We start from the raw sequence: 24195 nt of genomic DNA, 5'->3' as shown, positions 1-24195 counted from the left end.
TATCTAGTTGCTCTGTCTGCTTTTATACAGAGACTCAGAGAGATTCAGACACTAAGCCATATTGTATAGTGTGATTGGACCATAATTTATTTAACCACTGCTTTGCGGATGATGATTCAAGTATGTCCTTGGAGGCCATGCTATGACCAACTTCCTTATTTGTTTATCTTTATATTCTGGTACTTTCATTTCTGTATTATAAAATTACACAAGTGGGATTCCCGTGCCAAAAGATTTATTTTACCTTTTGTAGATTTTACCACGTTACTTTCAAAAACAATTGTAGCAGTTCATCCCCAATAGCAAGGAAGTCAGAGCTCATTTCTCAGCATGGTCACCAGTACTGGGTATTAGCTGTTTTTGCTGCCTGATAGGTCAAGAGTGATGTTGTGCTATTTCAGCTTATCTTCACCAGCCTACTAGTGTATATGAACATCTTTTCCTATATTTATTGGACTTGGTACTTTTTTCCCTTTTGATTTGCTATTTCATAAGCTTTGCCCCAAATTCTTTTAGGTTGTTTATCTTTTCATACTAATTGGTAGAAACACTTTAGGCAACTGGAACATTAAGTTTTTTTCTTGATGTGTTTAAATATTCCCCCGTCAATTTTAACTTTAAGATGTCTTCTGCTACACAGAAATATTTGAATTTTAGTTAGATTAGATGTCTATCTTTTATTTTATGTTTTCTATAATTCTTATTTTATTAAAAGTTATAATTCTCACCATAATATCGTACATATATTCCCCTAATTTAAAATTTTTTGTCACTTTGTGTTAGTGCTCAGATTTTAAATTCATTTGGATTTATTTTCTATATGGAAAGAAGGAGTAGTTTAATGCTCTTTCTATGATATCATGAGCAATTCGCTTGAATTCTCTGAGCCTCATTTTCCTAATCTTTAAAATGCATATAATAATACCTACCTCATAGGGATGCTTTAAGGATAAAAAATGAAATATACAAGTGCACATTTCAAGGCACATGGTAGGCATTCGATAAATACTAGATATTATTTTGCGAGATAGTGTAGTGGGAAGAATGAGATAAGTTACTCTAATTCTCTAAGACTGAGTTTGATAAATTAAAAAAATGATCTTTCTTATAGTTGCTATGAAATTAATGAGATAATATGCAAAGCTTATAGCTTCTATCAGGCAAGCAATACTTGGTAACTATTCTATTATTCTCATTTTCATAATTACTACTACTGTTATTGGCATTATTATTGCCACCCATACCCCAATTCCAGCAGATATTGGAGAAACTTACCAGTTAGGAGTCAGGACACCTGGGTTTTCTAGGTTCAGTCACTGACTAGCTGGGTGCTGACAGATGCTTAATTTATTTGAGTTTCTATTTCTTTATATATATAAAGTGAAGGGATGATCTAGGTCAAAAATCACAGCTAATCTGCTGGTATTACCACTGAGCACAATAACTGCCTATTACATTTGTGTTTTAAAAATGATGTGGGACTTCCCTGGTGGTGCAATGGTTAAGAGTCTGCCTGCCAATGCAGGGGACATGGGTTCGATCCCTGGTCCGGGAGTTGCCGTGAAGCAACTAAGCCCATGCGCCACAACTACTGAGCCTGCGCTCTAGAGCCCACAAACCACAACTACTGAAGTCCGCGTACCCTGTGGCCCATGTGCTGCAACTACTGAGCCCACGTGCTGCAACTATTGAAGCCTGCTCTCCTAGAGCCCGTGCTCCTCAACAAGAAAAGCCACCACGATGAGAAGCCTGTGCACCGCAACGAAGAGTAGCCCCTGCTTGCTGCAACTAGAGAAAGCCTGTGCACAGCAACAAGCACCCAACATGGCCAAAAAACTATTAAAAAATAAATAAAGATAATGGAGTCCCTCTTAAGAAAAAATTAAAAAATGTTGTGGAAACTCAACACATTACTGGACAAAATATGTCTGTGGGCTTCTAGTTTACGATTCCAGATGAAGATATTTGAGGTTTGGACTTGAAATAAATTGAGATGTAAATTAAACTAATTTGGAAATGACAGTTATTATACCAAATATATTTTAAAATGTGACTTTCTATAATTCTTTCTTCTCAAGTCTTACTTTAAAAGCCCCTGTTTTATTAGATGTATATATAGTAAAAAAAATATAGAAAGGTTATAAACATATAAAAAGGGGTTCAGTTTTTCTCTATCATCCAAGCACAGTCTGTTTTCAAGAATGTTTCATTTCTGTTAAGGTATGAATGGCAGAAACAAACAATTTAGTTATTCTAGACCAATTTCTTGGCTTATAACATTTTACTTTGATGTTTCTAGGAGCCTTTGATGAATAATATATCAATAATATATCAGGTTTTAAGGAGGAATAGGATATAATGTACTTAAATTCTATACTACTAGAGCTGCTGCTAAAGATCTATACGAGAGAATATATCCGACATCACAAAAACCAACTACTTTTTGAAAAGCCTAGAGTATGTATGGTAGGATTGCTTTGAAGAAGAAACCATTCCCTTTGAATAATGACAATGTTGGGACTGCGACAGAAAGCTTGAAGTTATCCTTCACGATACTCTATTACTTGAAAATTGAATATGGAACTAGAAAAATGGTGTGTCATTAGGAATCCATTTAGGATGGCTCTGCCTTCTGTATTTTACTTAAGGCGAAATGATCACGCCCCTGAATTGCAGACTTGACCCACACCTGGATCAAGGCCCACATATGCCTCTTCAGTGATTTGTTGATACTTTACTAAGTTGTCACCAGGAAGTGACACTGTCTCAAGGAAGGTCAGATCTACAGAGTAGGGACTAAAAGCAGGCAGCATGTCCTGATGGGGAAGTGACCTGCTCTCCTGGTTTAACCATGTAAAATTATGAAAGCAGTAAGTGTGTATAAACATTTTCCAACGAAATATTCTAAACCCACTGAAGTATTCTGCAGGTATGACACCTGGGATTTGCAGACTATTTTGCAATTCTGGAAGGCTATGTGAGCATGAGCCTGTCCAGAATAAAGATAAGCTTAAAGACGTTTTAAATATTATATTGTTTACTGTGAAAAAAGTAAGAACAAGGCAAGTCCAAATTTCACCAAATGAGGCGCCAAATATTTACCTAAGAGTTGGGATAGTGGGTATCACTGGACAGCAGTACCTAGCACAAATAGGTATGCATACTCTTGGAGGTTACATTTATTTATTCATTCATTCATTCATTTTTGCATGCTGCTCTGTGCAGCATGGGGGATCTTAGTTCCCTGAACAGGGATTGAACCCTGGGCCCTGGCAGTGGAAGTGCAGAGTCCTAACCACTGGACTGCCAGGGAATTCCCTTTGGAGATTACTTTAAAGTAAGGAAATGTACAGTCGGCAAATCCTGGAATCCAGTATGTCAGCTTTCCCTGACTCCTGCCCTACCCTGCTTTCGGGGCCTTGCTTTGGTCCCTGCCTTTGCTTTACAAGAATTCATTTAGAGCAGGGAGCTCTATTTTGATGGTGGGGCCAAAATGAGAGCAGTGGTCCTATCTCGGGGTCTCACTCCGACAGATCAGAGATGCTTCAGTGCTTAGTCTATCACCACCACCAGCATTACCACCTTCACCATCACCACTACCAGCACCATTGCCACCAACTCTACCACCACCATCATTATCACCTCACCACCATCTCCACCACTATCCTCACCACTACCACCACCACCAGCAGCAGTAGTAATGCTCACCTTGATGATCACAATGTCTTTCAAACTGGCTTCTCTGCCTCTAGCCTCTTTCTCATTCTCTCCAATCTTTCCTACATTTTTTTTGCTAGATTAATTATCCTCCACCAAAGTTCTGATCATATCCTTTGCCTGCTTAAAAGCTGAAGTTTTAATTAATCTTCAATCAATCCCATTCCTAATGAATAAAGTCCAGTCCCCTGGGCTCTGCATGGAAGGCCATGGACAAAAAACATCCCCAGGATAAAATTCAGAACAGATTTCCCATTGCTATAAGTATTCTGAGCTCTAACTACACTTGAGAATTCATTATTCCTTGAATAGGCTTTAGGCCAGCATTTTCAAAGTTCAGATATATACGACGTTAATAAGTACTATTTATTAATGTATTGCTTTATTAGAATCACTTGGAATATTTGTTAAAATGCATATTCCTAGACCCTATGCCTAGAAGCTCCCTCTTTAGAATCCTGGGTACTGAACACCTTTTACTCATTCAATTTGGGATCTTGGTGACAATTTTTTGACCACAAAGAAAGTCCCATTTAACTTCTGGTTACTTATATATCTTACAATGTGTTTATAAGAACTAATATTATGAAAATATGAAGCAGTTGGCACAGTGCCTGACCCAATAAAGGCGGCTCTTATGGTTAATTCTTGCCCTACCTACCTCAGAGTGGTTTTTTTTTTAATTAATTAATTTTTAGCAGCATTGGGTCTTCGTTGCTGCGCGTGGGCTTCTCATTGTGGTGGCTTCTCTTGTTGCAGAGCACGGGCTCCAGGTGCGAGGACTTAAGTAGTTGTGGCTCGCTGGCTTCAGGAGTTGAGGCACATGGGCTCAGTAGTTGTGGCTCGCTGGCTTCAGGAGTTGTGGCATGTGGGCTCAGTAGTTGTGGCTTGTGGACTCTAGAGCACAGGTTCAGTAGTTGTGGCGTATGAGCTTAGTTGCTTCACAGCATGTGGGATCTTCCTGGACCAGGGATCGAACCTCTGTCCCCTGCATTGGCAGGCGGATTCTTAACCACTGTGCCTCCAGGGAAGCCCATACCTCAGAGTTTTTTGTTCAAGTAAACAACGTTTGTTATTTACAGCACTTTTACGTTTTTTGTATGCTCTCCGTTAGACTGTAAACTTGGGGAGCAGGAATTAGGCATCATTCACCATTGACTAGCTGGCAAAATCTGGCCCAGTGTTTTGCTCACTGCATATGAGCTGAGTTAATAGTATGGTGCTTAGTTTTAAAAATTGTGATATAAATTAAAATTCAGAGCTCCTAAACATTATTTCAAAAAAATACCTTTTTTATTGTCCTCCCAGAGGAAGCCCTGGAGCCACCTCCTGCTCACCTGGTGGCCCCTGAAAGCTGCAGGGTCAGGCCCTCCAGGAGTCCTAGGTTCAACCCTCCGTTGGTCTGGGCAGCCTAACCCTCTCCCACATTCTCTGAGACCATCAGTGAGAGCCATCAAGAAACTTTAGCTGAATATTTCGGACGCAACATTAAGTCACCTTTACTGAGTCTTCATCCCTAGTTCTGGGTACCAGTTCTTAGAAGTGGGCTTGTGTCTTATAACTGAGATGCAGTATTCACCTAGGATCCAGTTGGGGTTAAATAGATCGTATCTCATTTCCCGTGCCTGGGTCCCTGTCTTGATTACCTGCTTAATACTTTTATGATTTGACACTGCCTTGGTTTTGCCAATGATGTCTACCCTGTCCTTCTATCCTTCAAACATCTTTCCAGCCGAAGCCTCATCCAACAACTCCTTAATGACTACTTTGTTTGTGCCAACTGACTGCTAAGGAATTTCCAAGGACTCCCCTGATGTGCTTTCTCCATCTGCCAAGGACCCCTCCCCTGCTGGTAGACTGTTGGTACCAGGAGCCCCCTGTGGCCAAACCAGGCCGCATTTAGACCTGACCTCCTGCCAGACCCATCAGCATCATGCTGGGGGGTGTCAGCCTCCTCACGTCATGCCCTCTTGTTTTCCACCAACCCTGGTACAGTTCACAGATGCAGCCACAGGGCTCACCTGGCTGATGGTGCTCATGGCTCGCATGTAGCTCTCATTCCTGGAGCGGAACTTTGGTGATGTGAGCAGGCCCGCAGGGTCAAGGCTGTCTAGGCTTCGGTTGATGGAGACCTCACTGACCGCCCTCAAGTAACTGTGACTCCGGATCTGGAGTTTGGGGGAGTGCTCATTGGAGATCCTGAAAGAGAACAACGAAAAGTGTGGGTTTAGTCCTGTTCTAACACGCAGGCGGTAATAAGATAGGGTAGGACTGTGATCGACGTGGCACCCTACACACAGGGGCAAATACTAGAGATGCCCTCCCATGGTTGCTAGACTCCCCCGTGGGGGTCTAGGAAAGAAAACGTTTGATGGGAAATCATTGAGATCTGATGACATCAGAGAGCAATTATAATTTTTTCAGCCCAGGAAATAATTTCCTCAATCATATTTTCCAAGGCAGCCTGGGAAGGAGAGTAGAGTTGCTACTGCCCTGCCCCAGACTTCTGCCCTGTGTAATTTGCAAGCTTTTCCTTTGTACCCAATTCTCTTCTGTGCCATCTTTCTGTTTTTGGACTTTCTAGTAACAGCAAGTGGTTATATATCTATAACTATATCAATCTTTCTATCATCTATTTATCTAATCTTGATCTCATTTAGTTGAGATATAACTTAGTGATCAAAACTTAAATTTTAGACATTAAATATATGCGCATATCTAAATCTTGATATCCAAAGACAAATCTTTGCAACTTTATACTCTTCAGATTTTTTCCAAGATGCATTTTTTATTTTATTTTTTATGAACACATATTTCTTTATTAAGTCAATATTTTTGCAAAATGAAAAAAGCCTTAGCATACAATATCTTTATACTTAAGGTAATACATCTGTTTATTAAATGTATTCATATTTGATATATTAAATTCAGAACTATTCAACTGTATTAATACATTTCCCAATATATTTTATTTATTTATTTATTTTTGCTATTTGACATTAGTCTTTTTTAAAAGAATTTTTATTGGAGTATAGTTGATTTATAATGTTGTGTCCCAGATGCATTTTAAAATTTATAAAAGTAGAAATTGCTCCTTGCAAAAAGCCAAGCTATCCATAGTGCTCAAAGCAGAAAGTGGGTCTCCACTCTCCTTATTCCTGCTCCAGAATTCCACTCCCCTGAAAGAACTACCCAGAGCAGCTCAGTGTATGTCCTTCCTTACCCTTTCTATACACGTACAGACAATTATTTTTTTAGTAATTAAAAAAAATTTTTACTGAAATATAGTTGATTTACAATGTTATGTTAGGTTCAGGTGTACAGCAAAGTGATTCAGTTATACATATATATCTATTCTTTTTCATATTATTTTCTATTATATGTTATTACAAGATATTGACTACAGTTCCCTGTGCTATACAATAGGTCCTTGTGGTTTATCTACGTTATGTATAGTAGTTTGTATGTTTTAATCCCAAACTCCTCATTTATCCCCCTCCCCCCTTTCCCCTTTGGTAACCACAAGTTTGTTTTCTATGTCTGTGTTTATTACTAATTTTTTTTTTTTTTTGCTGTACGCGGGCCTCTCACTGTTGTGGCCTCTCCCGTTGTGGAGCACAGGCTCCGGACGCACAGGCTCAGCGGCCATGGCTCACGGGCCCAGCCGCGCCGCGGCATGCGGGATCTTCCCGGACCGGGGCACGAACCTGTGTCCCCTGCATCAGCAGGCGGACTCTCAACCACTGCGCCACCAGGGAAGCCCTATTACTAATTTTTAAAGTTTGTTTTCACGTGGGATTCAGGGCGATTTTTCTTTCATTATTAAATTAAAAAATTTTTTGCTGTAACATTGCTTGCAATTAAAAATTAAAGTTGATAAGGAGATAGATGTAGGCCCAATATAGCTGCTGTTATTTATCATTATTCTGGAGATCCTAGCTAATGAAATTAGAAAAAATAAAAAAAGAAATACGAATATAAATATTGTGAAGAAAAGGTGAACTTTGAGTATTTACAGATTATACAGTTAATTAGCTGGAAGGTAAAAGAAAATCAACTGAAAAAGTATGAGAACTAATAAGAGTGATCCCCAAATAGTTACATACAGGGTAAAAATTGAGAAATTAATACTTTTTCTATATACTTCCACCACCAAGTAGAAATTTTAATTAAAAAAATCTCATTCAAAATGGCAAAACATTATAAAATAAGTAGAAATTACAAAAAAGAAATGTACCAGAAATTTTTGAAAAAAGTGATAAAGCTTTATGGAGGGCAGGGTTTCCCTGGTGGAGCAGTGGTCAAGAATCTGCCTGCCAGACGTAGAGAATGGACTTAAGGACATGGGGAGGGGGAAGGGTAAGCTGGGACGAAGTGAGAGAGTGGCATGGACATATATACAATACCAAACGTAAAATAGATAGCTAGTGGGAAGCAGCTGCATAGCACAGGGAGATCAGCTCGGTGCTTTGTCACCACCTAGAGGGGTGGGATAGGGAGGGTGGGAGGGAGATGCAAGAGGGAGGGGATATGGGGATATATATATATATATATATATATATATATATGTATAGCTGATTCACTTTGTTATACAGCAGAAACTAACCATTGTAAAGCAATTATACTCCAATAAAGATGTTAAAAAAGGAAAAGAAAGAAAGAAAAAAAAGAATCCACCTGCCAATGCAGGGGACATGGGTTCGAGCCCTGGTCCAGGAAGATCCACATATAGCGGAGAACTAAGCCCCGTACACCACAACTACTGAGCCTGCGAGCCTAGAGCCCGTGCTCTGCAACAAGAGAAGCCACCGCAATGAGAAGCCAGTGCACCGCAAGGAAGAGTAGCCCCCGCTCACCGCAGCTGGAGAAAGCCTGAGCGCAGCAATGAAGACCCAACGCAGCCAAAAAAAAAAAAAAAAAAAAAAAAGGAGGGCAATAAACAAGTCCTAATAAAAGAGGAAAACAAATTTCCTGGAGGGAAAACTCAATATTGTAAAAAAAAATTAAACTTTCCCTAAATTAATCTATAAATTTTATACTAAAAACTGAGAATTTGATTAACAGCCACTTTTTGCAACTACACTGAAGGAGGGGACAAATTAGAACAGATCTAGAATTTAACATCAAAAGGAAACCTCTTATGTATTTTACTACCACAAAAGAGAAACTGATTGTTCTAGCAGTGTTCCCTTTGGACCCTGTGCCATTATGGAGATTCCCCATGGACCACTTTATAAACGCCCATGCCAAAAATCCCAGCCGAAAAAAAAATAAACTGAAGAATAAATTTTCCCTTTGAGATTTCTTCTAGGAAAAGAGAGACTTCGCTAGAAGCATTTATAACCTAAAGTTCACTTTCACGTAGAACTTGAGAGGTGACAAATGTGTTTCTTTGGCTATTTTGTAACCTGACCCAGAGCAATGATATTGCCAACATAAAAAATGCTGCTCTTCCAAGCGGTTATCAGGGCAGCATTGGGGGTGGCTGTTTTGTAAATGATCTCCGTTCAAAAGGAGTGAAAACCCGATGTTTTGAGAAATGAGTGTCTGTCTGCTGGCTGAGATGGAGAAATGAAGCATCATTGAAATAATCTTTCACCCTGGCCGCTTGTTATGAAATAAGGCATAATTCCCAAATTCCAAACTGAAAAATCATTCAGAAGAGATTGAATAGTTCTACTTGGTGAGTCATTCCTGATAAAACAATGCATTCTTTAATGATACACTGAATATAAGGAAATGAACTCTTTTATCTTGTCCACTTAGAGAGCAGAGCCCACAGCTGTCAACATAAAGGGTACAGTATGTACATGTGCTCCTGACGCTGAAACAGTCATGAAAGAAATTCCAGAAAAGAATGCAGTGATTATTTTCACCTCAAGAGGAAGTTGATGTGCTAGGAAGGAAAGGAGTGTGCCTATTCAGAAATATTAACTCTCGTGTAAGATTACTTATTTATCAATGTTAGCCTATTCAAATGACATCCATCATTTTTCACTTTCTCCCCAGATTGCTTATGCTAAGTTAACCTCTCATGGCTTATCCCAACTGAACTGAGATTTTGGCCTGGTTGAGCCCCATTCATTATCATGTCCTTTAACTGCACCCAAAGGTGGGACGACGCCCTTAGGTGGCTGTGGAGCAGCTAGACAAACACACTTGGCTAGTGTATCAGTAAGAGCGCCACTGCAAAAAGAGAAAATGCAATAATACTTGGAACACAACATTTAAACAAAATTTTTATTTTATTAAAGTATAGTTTTTTTTAATGTTTTAAAATATTTTAATTTTATTGGAGTATAGTTGATTTACCACAATGGAAAGGAATAGTGATAATAACCTATATGAAGTATAGTTGATTTACAATGTTGTGTTAATTTCTGCTGTACAGCAAAGTGATTCAGTTCTCTCTCTCTCCCTCTCCCTCTCCCTCTCTCTCTCTCTCTCTCTCTCTCTCTATATATATATATATATATGTATCTCTATATATATAAATTTGTGTGATTATGGTTTATCACAGAATGTTGAATATAGTTCCCTGTACTATACAGTAGGACCTTGTTGTTTATCCATTCTCTATATAATAGTTTGCCTCTGCTAATCCCGAACTTCCAATCCATCTCTCCTCTACTAACCCTCTCCCTTGGGGACCAGAAGTCTGTTTTCTCTGTCCGGAACACAACACTTTAAATCAATGTCCCCAAAGAGAAAATGATTAACCCTGTAATATGTCACTAAAATTATAATTCCACAAGATGAATAAGCTCTGGGGAACTAATGTACAGCATGGTAACTAGAGTGAATAATACTGTGTCATGTACTTGAAATTTGCTAGGAGAGTAGAACTTAAGCATTCTCACCACACACACACAAAAGGTGAGGTGATGGAGGTAATAATTAACCTGATTGTGGTAATCATTTCAAAAAACATGCAGTCAAACTATCCATTGTACACTTTAAGTATATACCATTTTGTCAGTTATAATATATACACGTTATAATATATATAAATATATACAAGTTTGTCAGAATGGATAATAAAGCTGAAAAAATATAACTTCAGATGGTTTGAATTTTTTTTCCTCCAGAGAAGGAAATGCTTCATGACTCTGTGACTCTAATGGGAGAATTTCTGGAGGTGATGGACCATCTTCCTGATTGATCTGTATCCTAATTTCTGGGTTTTTTTCTTTTCCCACTTTGCCTTGATTCCGTCTTATAAAAGCATTGAAATGTCAGGTTATTCGATAGGACTCAGAGGAAACATTTTATTGACTCTGGGGTTAATCCAATTGCTCTGTTTTGAAGATGAGAGTATTTTGTCCTTGGTCGTGACTCTGTTATCAATTCGCTCTCACAGGCATTCACGGCTTCAACTGAGAGGCTCTGATTCCTTGGGCCTCAGTGTGGAAAATGGTACTTAGTGGGCGACACTGCTCAGTTACTAGTTTTGGGGAATCTAATGCAGGGTGTTCTTTTGGTCAACCTGCTTTGGTAAAACCGAGCCCAGCGTTCTTCTCAGCAACTTCATGTGGGATGCCTTTATAGTCCTTCTGAAAGTATAAGTGGCATTCAAGTTGTTCACTTTGGCAGCTCTGAACTCTTGAGTTATTTCTACTTTATAATAATAGCTGACATTTATTACCATTTACAAACCACTTAGTTATTATTAATACCAACCTACAGTTAAGGAAACCATGGTTTCAAGGAGTTATGTCACGTTCAAGGTAATTGAGACGGAACCTTGGTCTTTCCCTGACTTCTGTATTCTCTTCCCATCTCCTATATCTTGGGGAATCTTGCCTGCACTCACATGGGGGTTCCTATTCCTCTCCCTTGCCCTCAAATATTCTTATTCCCTAAGAATTTACAGTTCTTTATATTCTCGTTTTTTCTACATGCTCTCCTTGGACAACCTCATCTGCTCAGTGGCTTCTACTACTAACTTTATCCTGACAGCTCACAGATCTATTGGTAGCCCATAGCTCTTAACCTTCAAAACTAAACTTCCAATTAACTGTGCATTTCTACCCAGGTGTTCCACAGGTATCAAATACTCATCACAACCCCCAAATGAACATGTTACCTTTTCCAATTTGCTCCTTTTTACTTATTCCACATTGAGATGAATGGCATTGAAATCTATCCTGTCAACCAAACCAAATATCCAGGTGTTTATCCTGTTTCCCTCTTAATTGTCCAAATCCAGTTGATGATCAGATTTTCTCAGTTTTGATTCCTGGTTACACTTACAATTCCTTTCCTCCACATCTTCCTCACCCTTCTTGCTTCATTACTTCCTTAGTTCAGCCTTCATCTTGATCCTCCCAAACCAGGCTCCCTATGGCCGGTCTTGTCCCCTCCAGTGCATCTCTCTTCTCTTGCTAGTGATTAGGACACTCTCTTGCTTAAAAGTCCTCTGTGAATCCTCTTCATCGGTGGGAGAAAGTCTAAACTCTGTACTTACTTTTCTGGTATCACCTTTTGCTACTTCCTCACATGTACCATGCATACACTCTCATGCTTCTTTATCTCTGCACATGCTGTGTTTTTGTTTTTGTTTTTTGCTTGGAATACACTTCTTCCTCCACTTTCTACCCACAGAACTCTGACTTCAACTCATTTATCAGGTCACTAGGTGTTAGAGCACCTATTGCCAGGAGAATCTGGAATCATGATTCCAGATCACTGAGTCTAATGGGATTCTAGTCAGTTCTCTTTAGAAAGCCTCCTTTGTTCTCCCTGACTAAATAAACTATTTCTCCATCTGTACTCCTGTAGTGTCTTTTATATTTCTGTGCCACACACGTTTGCCATTGTTATAGTTTTTTGTTTACATGTCTGTGTACTCCTTAGATTTTTGAGTTCTTAGAAGGTGGAGTCAGTATTTCATTCATTTTGTTACGCAGTGGTACACTAGCCCTTACATTTTTAAAGTGACTAATGATGACTAACACCTACCTGAGTGCTTCCTTTATGCTAGGCACTGCCCATGAATCACCCCGTGAAGTCGATGAATGAATACATAAATGAATGAGAGGGGAACTCAGTTGATCACTACTCTAGACCTGAAATAGTTTCCAAAATTTCAAAATTCTCTTACTTATAGCTAAAGACCCTATAAAGGATTTTAAAAAGCTTTATTGCGATAAAATTCATACACCATAAAATTCACCCTTTTAACAGGTACAGTTCAGTGGTCTTTAGTATATTCACAGAGTTGTGCAACCGTAACCACTAATTTTAGAATGTTTTCATTCCCCCTCCCTGTCAACATTCCTGTACCCATTACTAGTCTCTCTCTATTCCTCCTTACTACTAACCCTTGGAAACCACTAATCTACCTCTTGTCTCTGTCTTTGTCTGTTCAGGACATTTGATACATATGGAATCATATAATCTGTGGCTTTTTCCCACTGGCTTCTTTCACTTATCATGATGTTTTCAAGGTTCATCCATGTTGTAGCATGTATCAGTACTTCATTCCTTTTTATGGCTGAATAATATTTCATGGCATGGGTTTATACCTTAATTTGTCCATTCATCAGTTGACAGACACTTGGTTTGTTTCCACTTTTTGGCTTTTATGAATTATGCCGATATGAACAATCATGTTCAAATTTTTGTGTTGGCATAGGTGTTTTCAATTCTCATGACCGTAAAGTTTATAGGAAAATATTATTCAAGATGACAGAGCAAGAAACTTCACATATGAAGTGGGACTTCTGGAATGACAGAGGAAGGACCTCAGTGAGTCCTATTCTACACAAAAGCAATTGCAGAACTACTGGCAACATGAACCATTACAGAACTCTGGAAATTGAACTCAGAGAACAAACTGAAAATTCTTTATGCAAGAAAAAGTACTGAATGTAGTCACCCCCATTCCCATGCTCCTCAGCTCCTTGGCATAGCAGCCACACACCACAGAAGCCTCAAAACCAACACAGGAGATGCACCTCATGGAGCTCGGTTGAAAGCATCATCTTCAGTGCATGGTGATGTTTTGACTGGTCTCTCACCTCCCTGGAAAAGCCCCATCCCCAGAGTGTTGATACTATTTGATCTGACTGGGAGCTCAATTCTGTGGAAAAACCCCTATCCCGGGTTGTTACCAAAAACAGTAGTAATTGGCTGAAATTGCTAACATCATAGCTACCTGAGGTTATAATTTCAGTTGGAGCAAAACAAGAGCCTGGCCCAAAATTTAAAAGAAAGACCTGGAAAATTTGATGGCTATAGAGGATATTTAAAAGTTTTGATGTGCTGCTTAAGAACCTAGAAGGCTTCATATATGCACAAGGCTGTGCACATGCCCAGAAAAGACCTAAGAAAAGAAAGGACTTCGGTCACTCACCTGTGGCTGGCCTTGAAACCCTGCATAAGCAGGAATTGAAAGCTAAGGCTGATTTGTAAACTTCCTGAAATTTGAAAGTGTGCCTTCATAGACAGATGCCATTGGCAAAAGGTGGAAGACTTATTGGTTTAAAGTATTTAGAAAATATTCTGACCAATCACTGGCTAATCACTAAACTATGATGACCCCAGGGTGAACCTAAGGAAGCCAGGTTTAAAAATAAAAGCAAGAATTTAAAAAGAGGAAGCAGAGAAGTCAGTAGATACATGTTGTAGGGAATGCATAATCTAAAGAGCTAGTCCAGGCAAGTTGCTAAAGAATAAGCAGTAGCAAGGTAGAACAGACAAACAAAATGAATAAAATAAACTGGGATGGGAGGGAGAGAAAGGATGGAGGGGGAAATTTGTAGTTTAAGAATCTCAAAATATATATCAAATTCAGGAAGTGGGAAACATGAAGTATAGTATTAAGGGAATGATACTTTGGATTATAAAACCATAAACAAAGACAAGGTAATGGTTACCATAAAAGTCCGGAGAGTGGGTACTTTTGAGGAGAGGGAGACACTTGATCCGGATGGTAGTTTCAAGGGTATTTGCCTTATGATAATTCATTAAGTCATGTATTTTGTGTGATTTTTGTATACGTGTTTTATTTTTCAATATAAAGATTTAAATAAAAAGGAATTGGGGAATATCTGGTTCAAGAGTTGCTATAATATCTAAAATGTACGATTTTCCACAAAAAATAATGCGACCTGCAAACAAACGAGAAATTATGGATCAAATACAGAGAAAAAGCAGCTAATAAAAAATGTCCTTGAAGGGAGCCAGATGTTGGACTTAATAGACAAAGACCTTAAATCAGTTATGAATATTTTCAAAGAACTAAAGGCACTATGTGTAAAGATTTAAAGGAAAGCATGACAACTATGTATCACCAGATTGAGACTATCAATAAAGAGAGAGATATAACAAAAAAAAGAATCAATAAATTTTGGAGTTGAAAATAATTCTTTTCTGAAATGAAATAAATACTCATTCCTAGTAATAATTACATAATAATAACTAAAATGAAAATTTTACTCAAGGGGCTTACAGCAAGCCCCTCGAAGAAGAATCAAACCTGAAGAGAGATTATGCAGCCTGAGAAACAGGAAAAGAATAAAGAAAAATAAACAGTTTCAAAGACTTGTGGGACACCATCAAACACATCAACATACATGTAATTGGAGTTCCAGAAGAAGAGGTAGAAAATATATTTGAAGAATTAGTAGTCGAAAACTTCCCAAGTTTGATGAAAACACTAATCTACATACCTAAGAAGCTTAAAACACTTAAAATACTATAAACTCAATGAGATCCACACCTAACCATATCCTTGTCATAGCATCAGAAGGCAAAGACAATGAGAAAATCTTGAAAGCAGAAAGAAATGACTCACCACTTACAAGGAATGATCAATAAGATTAAAAGCTGACTTCTCATCATAAACTATGGACGCTAGAAGGCATTGAGATGAAATATTCAAAGTGCTGAAAGATAAAGATTGTCAACAAAGAAATCTATATACAGAAAAACCATCGTTCAAAAAAGAAGTTAAGACATTCCCAGAAAAACAGACTGATTCATTGCCAGCCCCATAGAGTCCTTTTTTCAAACTTCTTTTACAACACCATGTTGTTCCCTAAACGTTTCATTTTCCTTCTATTTCTTTCTTTTTTTTTTTTTTCCGGTACGCGGGCCTCTCACTGTTGTGGCCTCTCCCGTTGCGGAGCACAGGCTCCGGACGCGCAGGCTCAGCGGCCATGGCTCACGGGCCTAGCCTTTCCGCGGCATGTGGGATCTTCCCGGACTGGGGCACGAACCCGTGTCCCCTGCATCGGCAGGCGGACTCTCAACCACTGCGCCACCACGGAAGCCCCCTTCTATTTCTTAGAATTGTAAATTCATAAAGCAATCCATTTTACCATCTGATTAGCCCTAGCCGAAGAGCACAGCTTAGACACAGGGGCAACTTTTATAGTTTAAGATACAAACTGAAGGAACAAACTCCTATAGGTCCCTTGCTATATTCTTTGTTCTTCTTCTTCCATAAATGTTTGATGTGGGGGATGAATGTCAGCCTTATTTCTGGGAGACATGGCGTTGTCAAGTGTTCTGGACCTTGCTATCTCTTAGAAGTCCAGGGTGCAGTAAAAGGGAGATGAGGACATAATCTTGGGGATTTCTCTTTGCTCCATTAGCTTCGCTCTGTAGAAAAAAACCGATAAGGGTTGGGATTGTTGACTTGCTCTACTGGGAAGATTATCAAAGAGCCGCAGGCTAACTCTCTGCAAAGCCATCTGCTCTAAGCTGGGATCATTCATTTGAGTTATAAAGTGGGTCTTGTGCAAAATAAAGGTGCAGCTCTTTTCACAATAATTCATCAGCCACGGAAATTTTCAACATAAAATGTAATTCTTCCAGTGTGCCAAATATGTTTTTATCTATCACATTTAGACTCTTCTGACACTTGGAATTCAAACATTCTTTCCTCTAGATTCTCTAGACTGTGCAACATTAGATTTAAAACAATACGAATCAAATGCCAACTATTCGTAACGCTCGTGCTAGATGCTATGGAGGACACAAGATTCCTGCCTTTGATAACGTCAGTCTCCAGACAGAGACAAATACGCAGAACTTCAAGAGAGTCTGTGCTGTGCTTTTAATAGATGTTCAAGAAGAGGGTAGAAGGGCTTCCCTGGTGGCGCCGTGGTTGAGAGTCCGCCTGCCGATGCTAGGGGACAAGGGTTCATGCTCCGGTCCGGGAAGATCCCACGTGCTGCGGAGCGGCTGGGCGCGTGAGCCATGGCCGCTGAGCCTGCGCGTTCGGAGCCTGTGCTCCGCAACGGGAGAGGCCACAGCAGTGAGAGGCCCGCGTATCGCAAAAAAAAAAAAAAAAAAAAAAAAAAGACACTCTGTTGATCATTTATAGTAAGTTTCTGGGACACAAAATAATATAGTAGTATTTCAGGAACTAACTATTATTGCTATGACTGAAAACAGAAAAATGATACTTCTATTTGGTGGAAAGTATAGTTATAAATCTGAGTGTAATTTTACTGCTCTAGTGATTGCAAAACAGTAAAATAATTAAAACTTGGTACAGTATTATTGAGAATAAATGCTATTGCCATGATTAAAACATCCTGGCACATGATTCTATAAGCAGTTAGAGATTGCAGAAAGACTGTTGACAGGAGTCAGTCTATGAACTGGTTAAGGAAAGAAATAATGTCATCACTAAGGAAGATGGAATGACAACTGAAGGGTACTAGTTAGTAAAGAGCCCACAGTGATGATTCTTAGGAGGGGTGTAAATGCTGCTTTGAGCTGAAGGCAGAGTGTTTCTTTCAATTTAAAAATTGTCAGGGCAGAACAGATGTACTTACGCAGATGTAAGTTGACATTGACACATTGGAGCCGTTAAAGCCTGTGTGAAAGTACTTTGATAGATTTTTCATAAAGTGCTTCATATTCTGACTTAACTTTAGGAAGACAAAAAAGCAACTAAAGACAGAGTCTTAAATAATTCTTTTAATGTTGGTTTTCTTCTGTTCCTCATTGTCAAATGCTCTGTGTCTACACTCACTACGGGCATATCAAAAGATCTCAAAGAAGACATGTCTTCCGTGTTAACAGTCTTCGACTGATTAGAACACAGCTGTCGTGCCCCAGCTAAGCCTCCTGGTGACACGCCCCCTTTATCTGGTTCTCTTAGGTCAAGATCTGTAGGATCTCCGTTAACTTGATGACTCGTCCCTAAGGTTGGTCCAATTTGTTACTTTCTCTTTGACAACAGAGCACCTAGAACCGAACTCAGCCTTTCATATATAGACTGACAAGTGTGGAATACAGAATGGCTATTACCGTCTGTTCTGTAGAAAATCATCTTGGGGTGCAGTCTGAGAAAGCATGTATAGTTTGGCATATAGTCACGCTGTTAGCTTCTGGTAAGCTCCCTTTGCGCAACTTCTAGATCTTCACCTCAAAAGGTGTTAAGTCATTACGATTTTTGACCCTTTCGTCCCTGTGAAATTGAAACCAAAGGCTAATCCTGTCATCCCCATACAATATACACAATATATCAGCTATTCTTGCCAGTTGTGTCCCCAGCAAATGTGATAACAGAAGCAAAGAAGCAAACATAACAAAACCCCAAATCCGTGAGTGCTACAAGGTTCTACGCTTTACCTATAATATCTTATTTAGTTAGCACACCAACATAATGAATCATTATAACAGTTATGAAGCATTACTATTCCTGTATTATAGATGCGGAAACTGAGGCTGATGAGTTTGTACACTTAGAATTGCAAGCTCGATCTATCTAATTTCTGTAGTCTTAACTACCTTGTGCCTTCCCCTTAAGAATGCCGTGTGTTTTCTTACCTAATCACCTGTAAAATGATCGACCAGGAGTGGGCAAATCCATGATCTTTTGAGTTGGCTCAGTCCATTAACAATACCGTCTCTGCTGTTAGGCTCTTTATCTTATACCTCTATTTCCCAGCCCATGCTTCTCTGATTTCAATTTTTGCCTGCAAGCCAATTGGGATCTGCTCTTTTTTAAACGCTATCCTAAATGCAGTTACATTCCTCTGATATGTCTCAACCATTTTAGAGAGGAAAATACAGGCAGTCCTATATATTCCTTTTTAGTAAATCTGTGCTGGCTCCCTATTTTCTAAATCATCACAAACCATCTGTTTAAAAATTCATTCTGAAATCTCCCCAAGGATTTACGTTAGATTAACTATTTTCAATTTTTAGAATCCTCTCATTGGAAAAACTGAGATAATATTTACTTTTTTCTTGGCACTTTTCCCATGGTTCCTAAAATATTACCAGTAATGATTCTACAATTATACCTGAGTTCCTTTAGATGGAAACTAAATTTTCAGGGCTTTAAGTGTTTTCTTCTTATTTGTGGCAGTTACCTGGTTTTGGTTCTAAGTTGGGCTTAGGTAGTTGGCCATATTCTTTATTTGAGGAAGGGACACCGTTTTCTAATTTGTGCAAAAGTACTACATAGGCTAGCAGCAGCCCTGAATGTCTAGGAGTCATGTTTACATTAGGTTACAAGATAATTCCCCAATATGTAATAGTTTATTCTACTTGGATGGGGTATTCCACTTGCAGAGATGCAAGGCTGGTTCAAAATTTGAAAATCAATCAATGTAGTACCATATTAATAGGCTAAAGAAGAAAAATTACATGATCTTATCGATTGACGCAGAAAATGCATTTGACAAAATTCAACAACTCATTCTTAATAAAAGCTCTCAGAAAAATAGAAATAGAAGGGAACTTCCTCAATTTGTTAAAGATTATCTACAAAAAACCTACAGCTAACAACAAGGCAAGGACGTCCATTCTCACCACTCTTATTCAACATCGTGCTAGAAGTCCTAGCCAGTGCAATAAGGAAACAAAAAGCATACAGATTGAGAAGGAAGAAATAAAACTGTCCCTATTTGTAGGTGACACGATTGCCAACATAGAAAATCCCAAGGAATCTGCAAAAAATTCCTGAACTAGCAATTCAGCAAAGTCACAGGATATAAGATTATACAAAAATCAACTATTTCTGTATACCAGCATGAAGACACGGACACTGAAATTAGATATGCAACACCATTTATAATCACTTAAAGGGACCTCTCTGGTGGCACAGTGGTTAAGAATCCGCCTGCCAATGCAGGGGACACGGGTTCGAGCCCTGGTCCGGGAAGATCCCACACGCTGTGGAGCAACTAAGCCCATGTGCTACAACTACTGAGCCTGTGCTCTACAGCGTGCGAGCCACAACTACTGAGCCCGTGAGCTGCAACTACTGAAGCCCGCCTGCCTAGAGTCCGTGCTCTGCAACAAGAGAAGCCATCGCAATGAGGAGCCCGCGCACTGCAACGAAGAGTAGCCCCCGCTCGCCACAACTAGAGAAAAGGCCCATGTGCAGCAACGAAGACCCAATGCAGCCAAAAATAAATAAATAAATAATTTTTAAAAAACCCCCAAAACGAGTGTTGCCTCCTTTAAAAAAAAATCACTTAAAAAATACTTAGTTGGGCTTCCCCGGTGGCGCAGTGGTTGAGAGTCCGCCTGCCAATGCAGGGGACGCAGGTTCGTGCCCTGGTCCGGGAAGATGCCACATGCCGTGGAGCGGCTGGGCCCGTGAGCCATGGCCGCTGAGCCTGCGCATCCGGAGCCTGTGCTCCGCAACGGGAGAGGTCACAATGGTGAGAGGCCCATGTACCGCAAAAAAAACCCCAAAAAACAAACAAAAACAACTTAGTTGTAATCTAATTACATGTTATAAACAAAACACATGCAGGACTTGTATACTGAAAACTGCAACACTGATGAAAGAAATCAAAGAAGAGCTAGATAAATGGAGATGCATACCATGTTTATGAGTTGGAATACTCGACATATTAAAAGTGTCAATTTTCCCCAAATTGATATGCAAGTTTAATGCATTTCCTATCAAAATCACATATTTTTATAGAAGTAGACTATTCTAAAATTTACATGGAAAGTCATAGTAACTAGAATAGCTAAAATAATTTTGAAAAATAAAGTGGGAGGATTCACTCTACTCAATTTAAAGACTTACTATATAGTTATAGTAATCAAAGCTGTGTGGTGTTCGTGGGGGGATAGACACACAGATCAATGGAACAGATGGAGAATCTAGAACTAAACCCACACGAATATGCTCAACTGATTATTGACAAAAGTGCAAATGCAATTCATGGAGAAAAGAGGGCTTTTTCATAAACGGTATTGGAGCAAACATCCATACACACACAAAATGAACTTTAAGTCTCACACCTTGTACAAGAATAAACTAAAAATGGATCATGGACTTCAATGTAAAATAGACTTTCAGAAAAAACATTAAAGAAAATCTTTGGGATTCTAAACTAGGTTCTTAGATTTGACACGAAGAATGATCCGTAAAAGGGAAACTTGATAAATTTGACTTCATCAAAAGCTTTTCCTCTGTGAAAGACTTTTAAGAAGATGAAGAAAACAAGCTAGACACTGGAGAAGATATCTGAATGTCACACATGTGACAAAGAACTAGTGGCTTCTATAAACAAAGCACCTTTAAAACCCAACCCCCCCAAAAAAAATCCAATTCGAAAATGGCCAGAAGATGGGAAGAGATGTTTCCCAAATAAGCACACGAAAAAATATTCAACATCATTAGCCACTGGGGAAACTCAAATGAAATCCACAAGGAGATACCATTACACATCTAACAGAATGGCTAAACGGAAAAAATGATGACCATAAATCTTGATGAGGATTTGGAGAAACAGAATCACTCATGGATTGCTGGTGGGAATGTAAAATGGTGCAGCCACTGTAAAAAATTATATGACAGCGCCTTAAAAAATGAAACAGGCAACTAGTACGTGACCAGCCATTGTACTTCTGGAAATTAATCTTAGAGAAACGAAGCCTCCGTTCGCTGAAAAACCTCCACAGGAATGTCGCAGCAGCTCTATTCGTAATAAATTGGGAACAGATGTCCTTCAACAGTTGAATGGCTAAACAAACTGTGGTACATCCATACCATGCGAGTCTACTCGGCACAGCCTGGATGAATCCCCAGAGAGTAATGCTGAGCGATAAAAGTAATTCCCCAAAGGTTACATACTGTATGATTCCACTTACATAACCATCTTGAGATGACAAGTTCATAGAAATGGAGGACAGGTTGGTAGTTGCCAGGGGTATAGAAAGGGGTGTGGGTGCATGGGGAGTGAATGTGGTTCTAAAAAGGCAACGTGAGGGATATTTGTGTGATGAAAGGTTTTGTATCTTGACTGTGTCAGCATCCTGCCTGCGATATCGTACTGTAGTTCTGCAAGACGTTGCCATTGGGATCTCTCTACATTATTTTTATGACTACGTGGGAATCTACAATGATACCAAAGCAAAAATTTAATTAAAAAATAAGTTTACCCTCAGACAATAAACGGGTTAGAATGTAGAAGAAAACTAATAACATGATTCCTCACCTAGTCCGAAACTGGGTGTTGGAACTGCGTTCATGCCTGAGAATAAGCAGAACCAAGTTAATCTCCAAATTTTTAAACCTCTGCCACAGTGAAGCAGGGTCTGTGTCTGTGGCAGTGAGTACTGGATGCTTTAAGCATATGTTCATGACCCAGAAAGTCCACTTCTTGGTATATATCCAAAGAAAATGAAAACATTAATTTGAAAAGATATCTGCACACCTATGTTTATTGCAGCATTATTTACAATACAACCTAAGTGTCCATCAACAGATGAATGGATAAAGAAGATGTGTTACACACACACACACACACACACACACACACACACACACAAATGGAATATTACTTAGCCGTGAAAAGGAATGAAATCCTGCCATCTGCCACAAAATGGATGGATCTATACTATGCTAAGTGAAATAAGTCAGAGAAAGGCCCATACCATCTGATTTCATTTATATGTGGAATCTAACAAACAAAACAACAGCGACAGATGCAGAGATGCAGAGAACACATGGGTGGTCGCCAGAGGGGAGGGGAGTGGGGGGTTGGGTGACAAAAATGAAGGGGACTAAGAGTACAAACTTCCAGTTATAAAACAAGTAAGTCATGGGGATGTAATGTACGGCATAGGGAATATAGTCAATAATACTGTAATAACTTTGTATGGTGAGAGGTGGTTACTAGACTTCCTGTGGTGATCAATTGGTAATGTATATAAATGTCAAGAACGTACTCATGGGTGTGGGCTTGAAGGCCTGGTTAGACTCCAGTGTATGAGGCTTCCTGAATATTCCGTCTCCCTGCCCAATGGGTCAGCACTGTTGTCACAGGAAAGGAAGGCAAGCAGGAGCCAGGGGGTGGTGGGGCTGTCCCCTTGTTCTCTGATTCTCCGGGAAATGTAGGTGGTTTCTAGGGACTGGACTTTGCTCCTCTGCCCGCTGCCTTTCCAACACATCGCTGGCTACTACAGCTCCTTATAGCCACCCTGATGCCTTAATTCAGGCATGAGAAGATGAGGTGACCATGGGAAAAGGCATTTAAAACACAGTCTTGATGTGCCACGAAACACACAGGAATGCACGTTAATTGGCTATGTTTTACATCAGCTTAAGCTGTAGAAACGCAAGGGTTCTAAAACTCATATTTAGAGAGAAAGTCCCCCCTCATCTGAACAAAAAGGAAAAAAAAGCTTTTTCAGGAAATGTGAAGAATCATTAACATCACAGATTCTGAAAAGAAAGTATAATTGCCTACAATACAAGGCAGAAACATATTCGAAAGCGTTGTGAGCAAAATGGAGACACGGCCCATTAATCCATTATCACCAGGCTCAAATAGTATTCAAATGACCACATGCACTGTTACTAAGTCAATTAGGTACAAAGCCAGGCATCATTAGGACTGTGGGCAGTCAAAAGCTTTTTCAGAAACGTGCTTAGATGTTGAAAAGACTACTTCTACCCACTTTTATTACCTTTGCGCCTCGGTGAATTATGGTAATTTCTTATGCTTTGAGTGAGAGAGAATGCAAAGGTAATATTCATGTTCCTGAGGATGGTTTAACTTTTCTATAGAGAAGCACTGAACAATCATTTACTAACACATAAAAAGGGATAAAAGCTGTCTGGTCAAAATGTACTCTATTATGGTAGCAACATAATAGATTATACATATTCTGCTGTGGAAAATCCCAAGATTCTGATAAGTAATGTGTATGAAACATGAGCTAGGGAGCTAAGGGATTAGACAATAAATAAAGCTCCCTTTTCAGATGCTGCTGTGGGGACAGCTAAGACTTGCCCCTTGCCCTTCCCCTTTCCAACCCCTGAGGGCCCTTCCTCTCCTCTGGGTCTTTATGAATTAGCCTTTGTCGCTCCTCTAATGAAAAAGACACGTATGCTCTGTCCTACCCTTTCCTGTGCCCAGTGTCTATGTGGTGGTAAGACTGAGTCTGTTTCCCAGGAGACGGGCCCCGATCACCGGGCGAGTTAGTCCCGTGGAGCGCCTGCAGGGGGCGGTCGACACCGTGGAATGAGCAGAAGGC

At 39.5% G+C, this 24195-nt stretch overlaps 1 protein-coding gene across 8 annotated transcripts in view; it reads right to left on the bottom strand.

The window, feature by feature from the left end:
• The window catches only part of DLGAP1 (DLG associated protein 1), a 322151-nt gene that overhangs the window by 169939 nt on the left and 128017 nt on the right, over positions 1 to 24195 (bottom strand). For all 8 annotated transcript variants that reach the window (XM_027088554.1, XM_027088553.1, XM_027088560.1 and 5 more), the window contains exon 3: positions 5739 to 5916. In XM_027088554.1, coding sequence (XP_026944355.1) covers positions 5739 to 5916 — 178 coding nt within the window. The remainder of the gene's footprint in view (positions 1 to 5738; positions 5917 to 24195) is intronic.

The sequence above is a fragment of the Aethalodelphis obliquidens genome, unplaced genomic scaffold (genome assembly GCF_003676395.1).
Source record: "Aethalodelphis obliquidens isolate GAN/ISIS:26980383/991018 unplaced genomic scaffold, ASM367639v1 scaffold63, whole genome shotgun sequence".
NCBI classification, from domain to species: Eukaryota; Metazoa; Chordata; class Mammalia; order Artiodactyla; family Delphinidae; genus Aethalodelphis; species Aethalodelphis obliquidens.
Note: the sequence above shows the minus strand (reverse complement) of the source record. Positions and strands in the feature narration are given on the sequence as shown.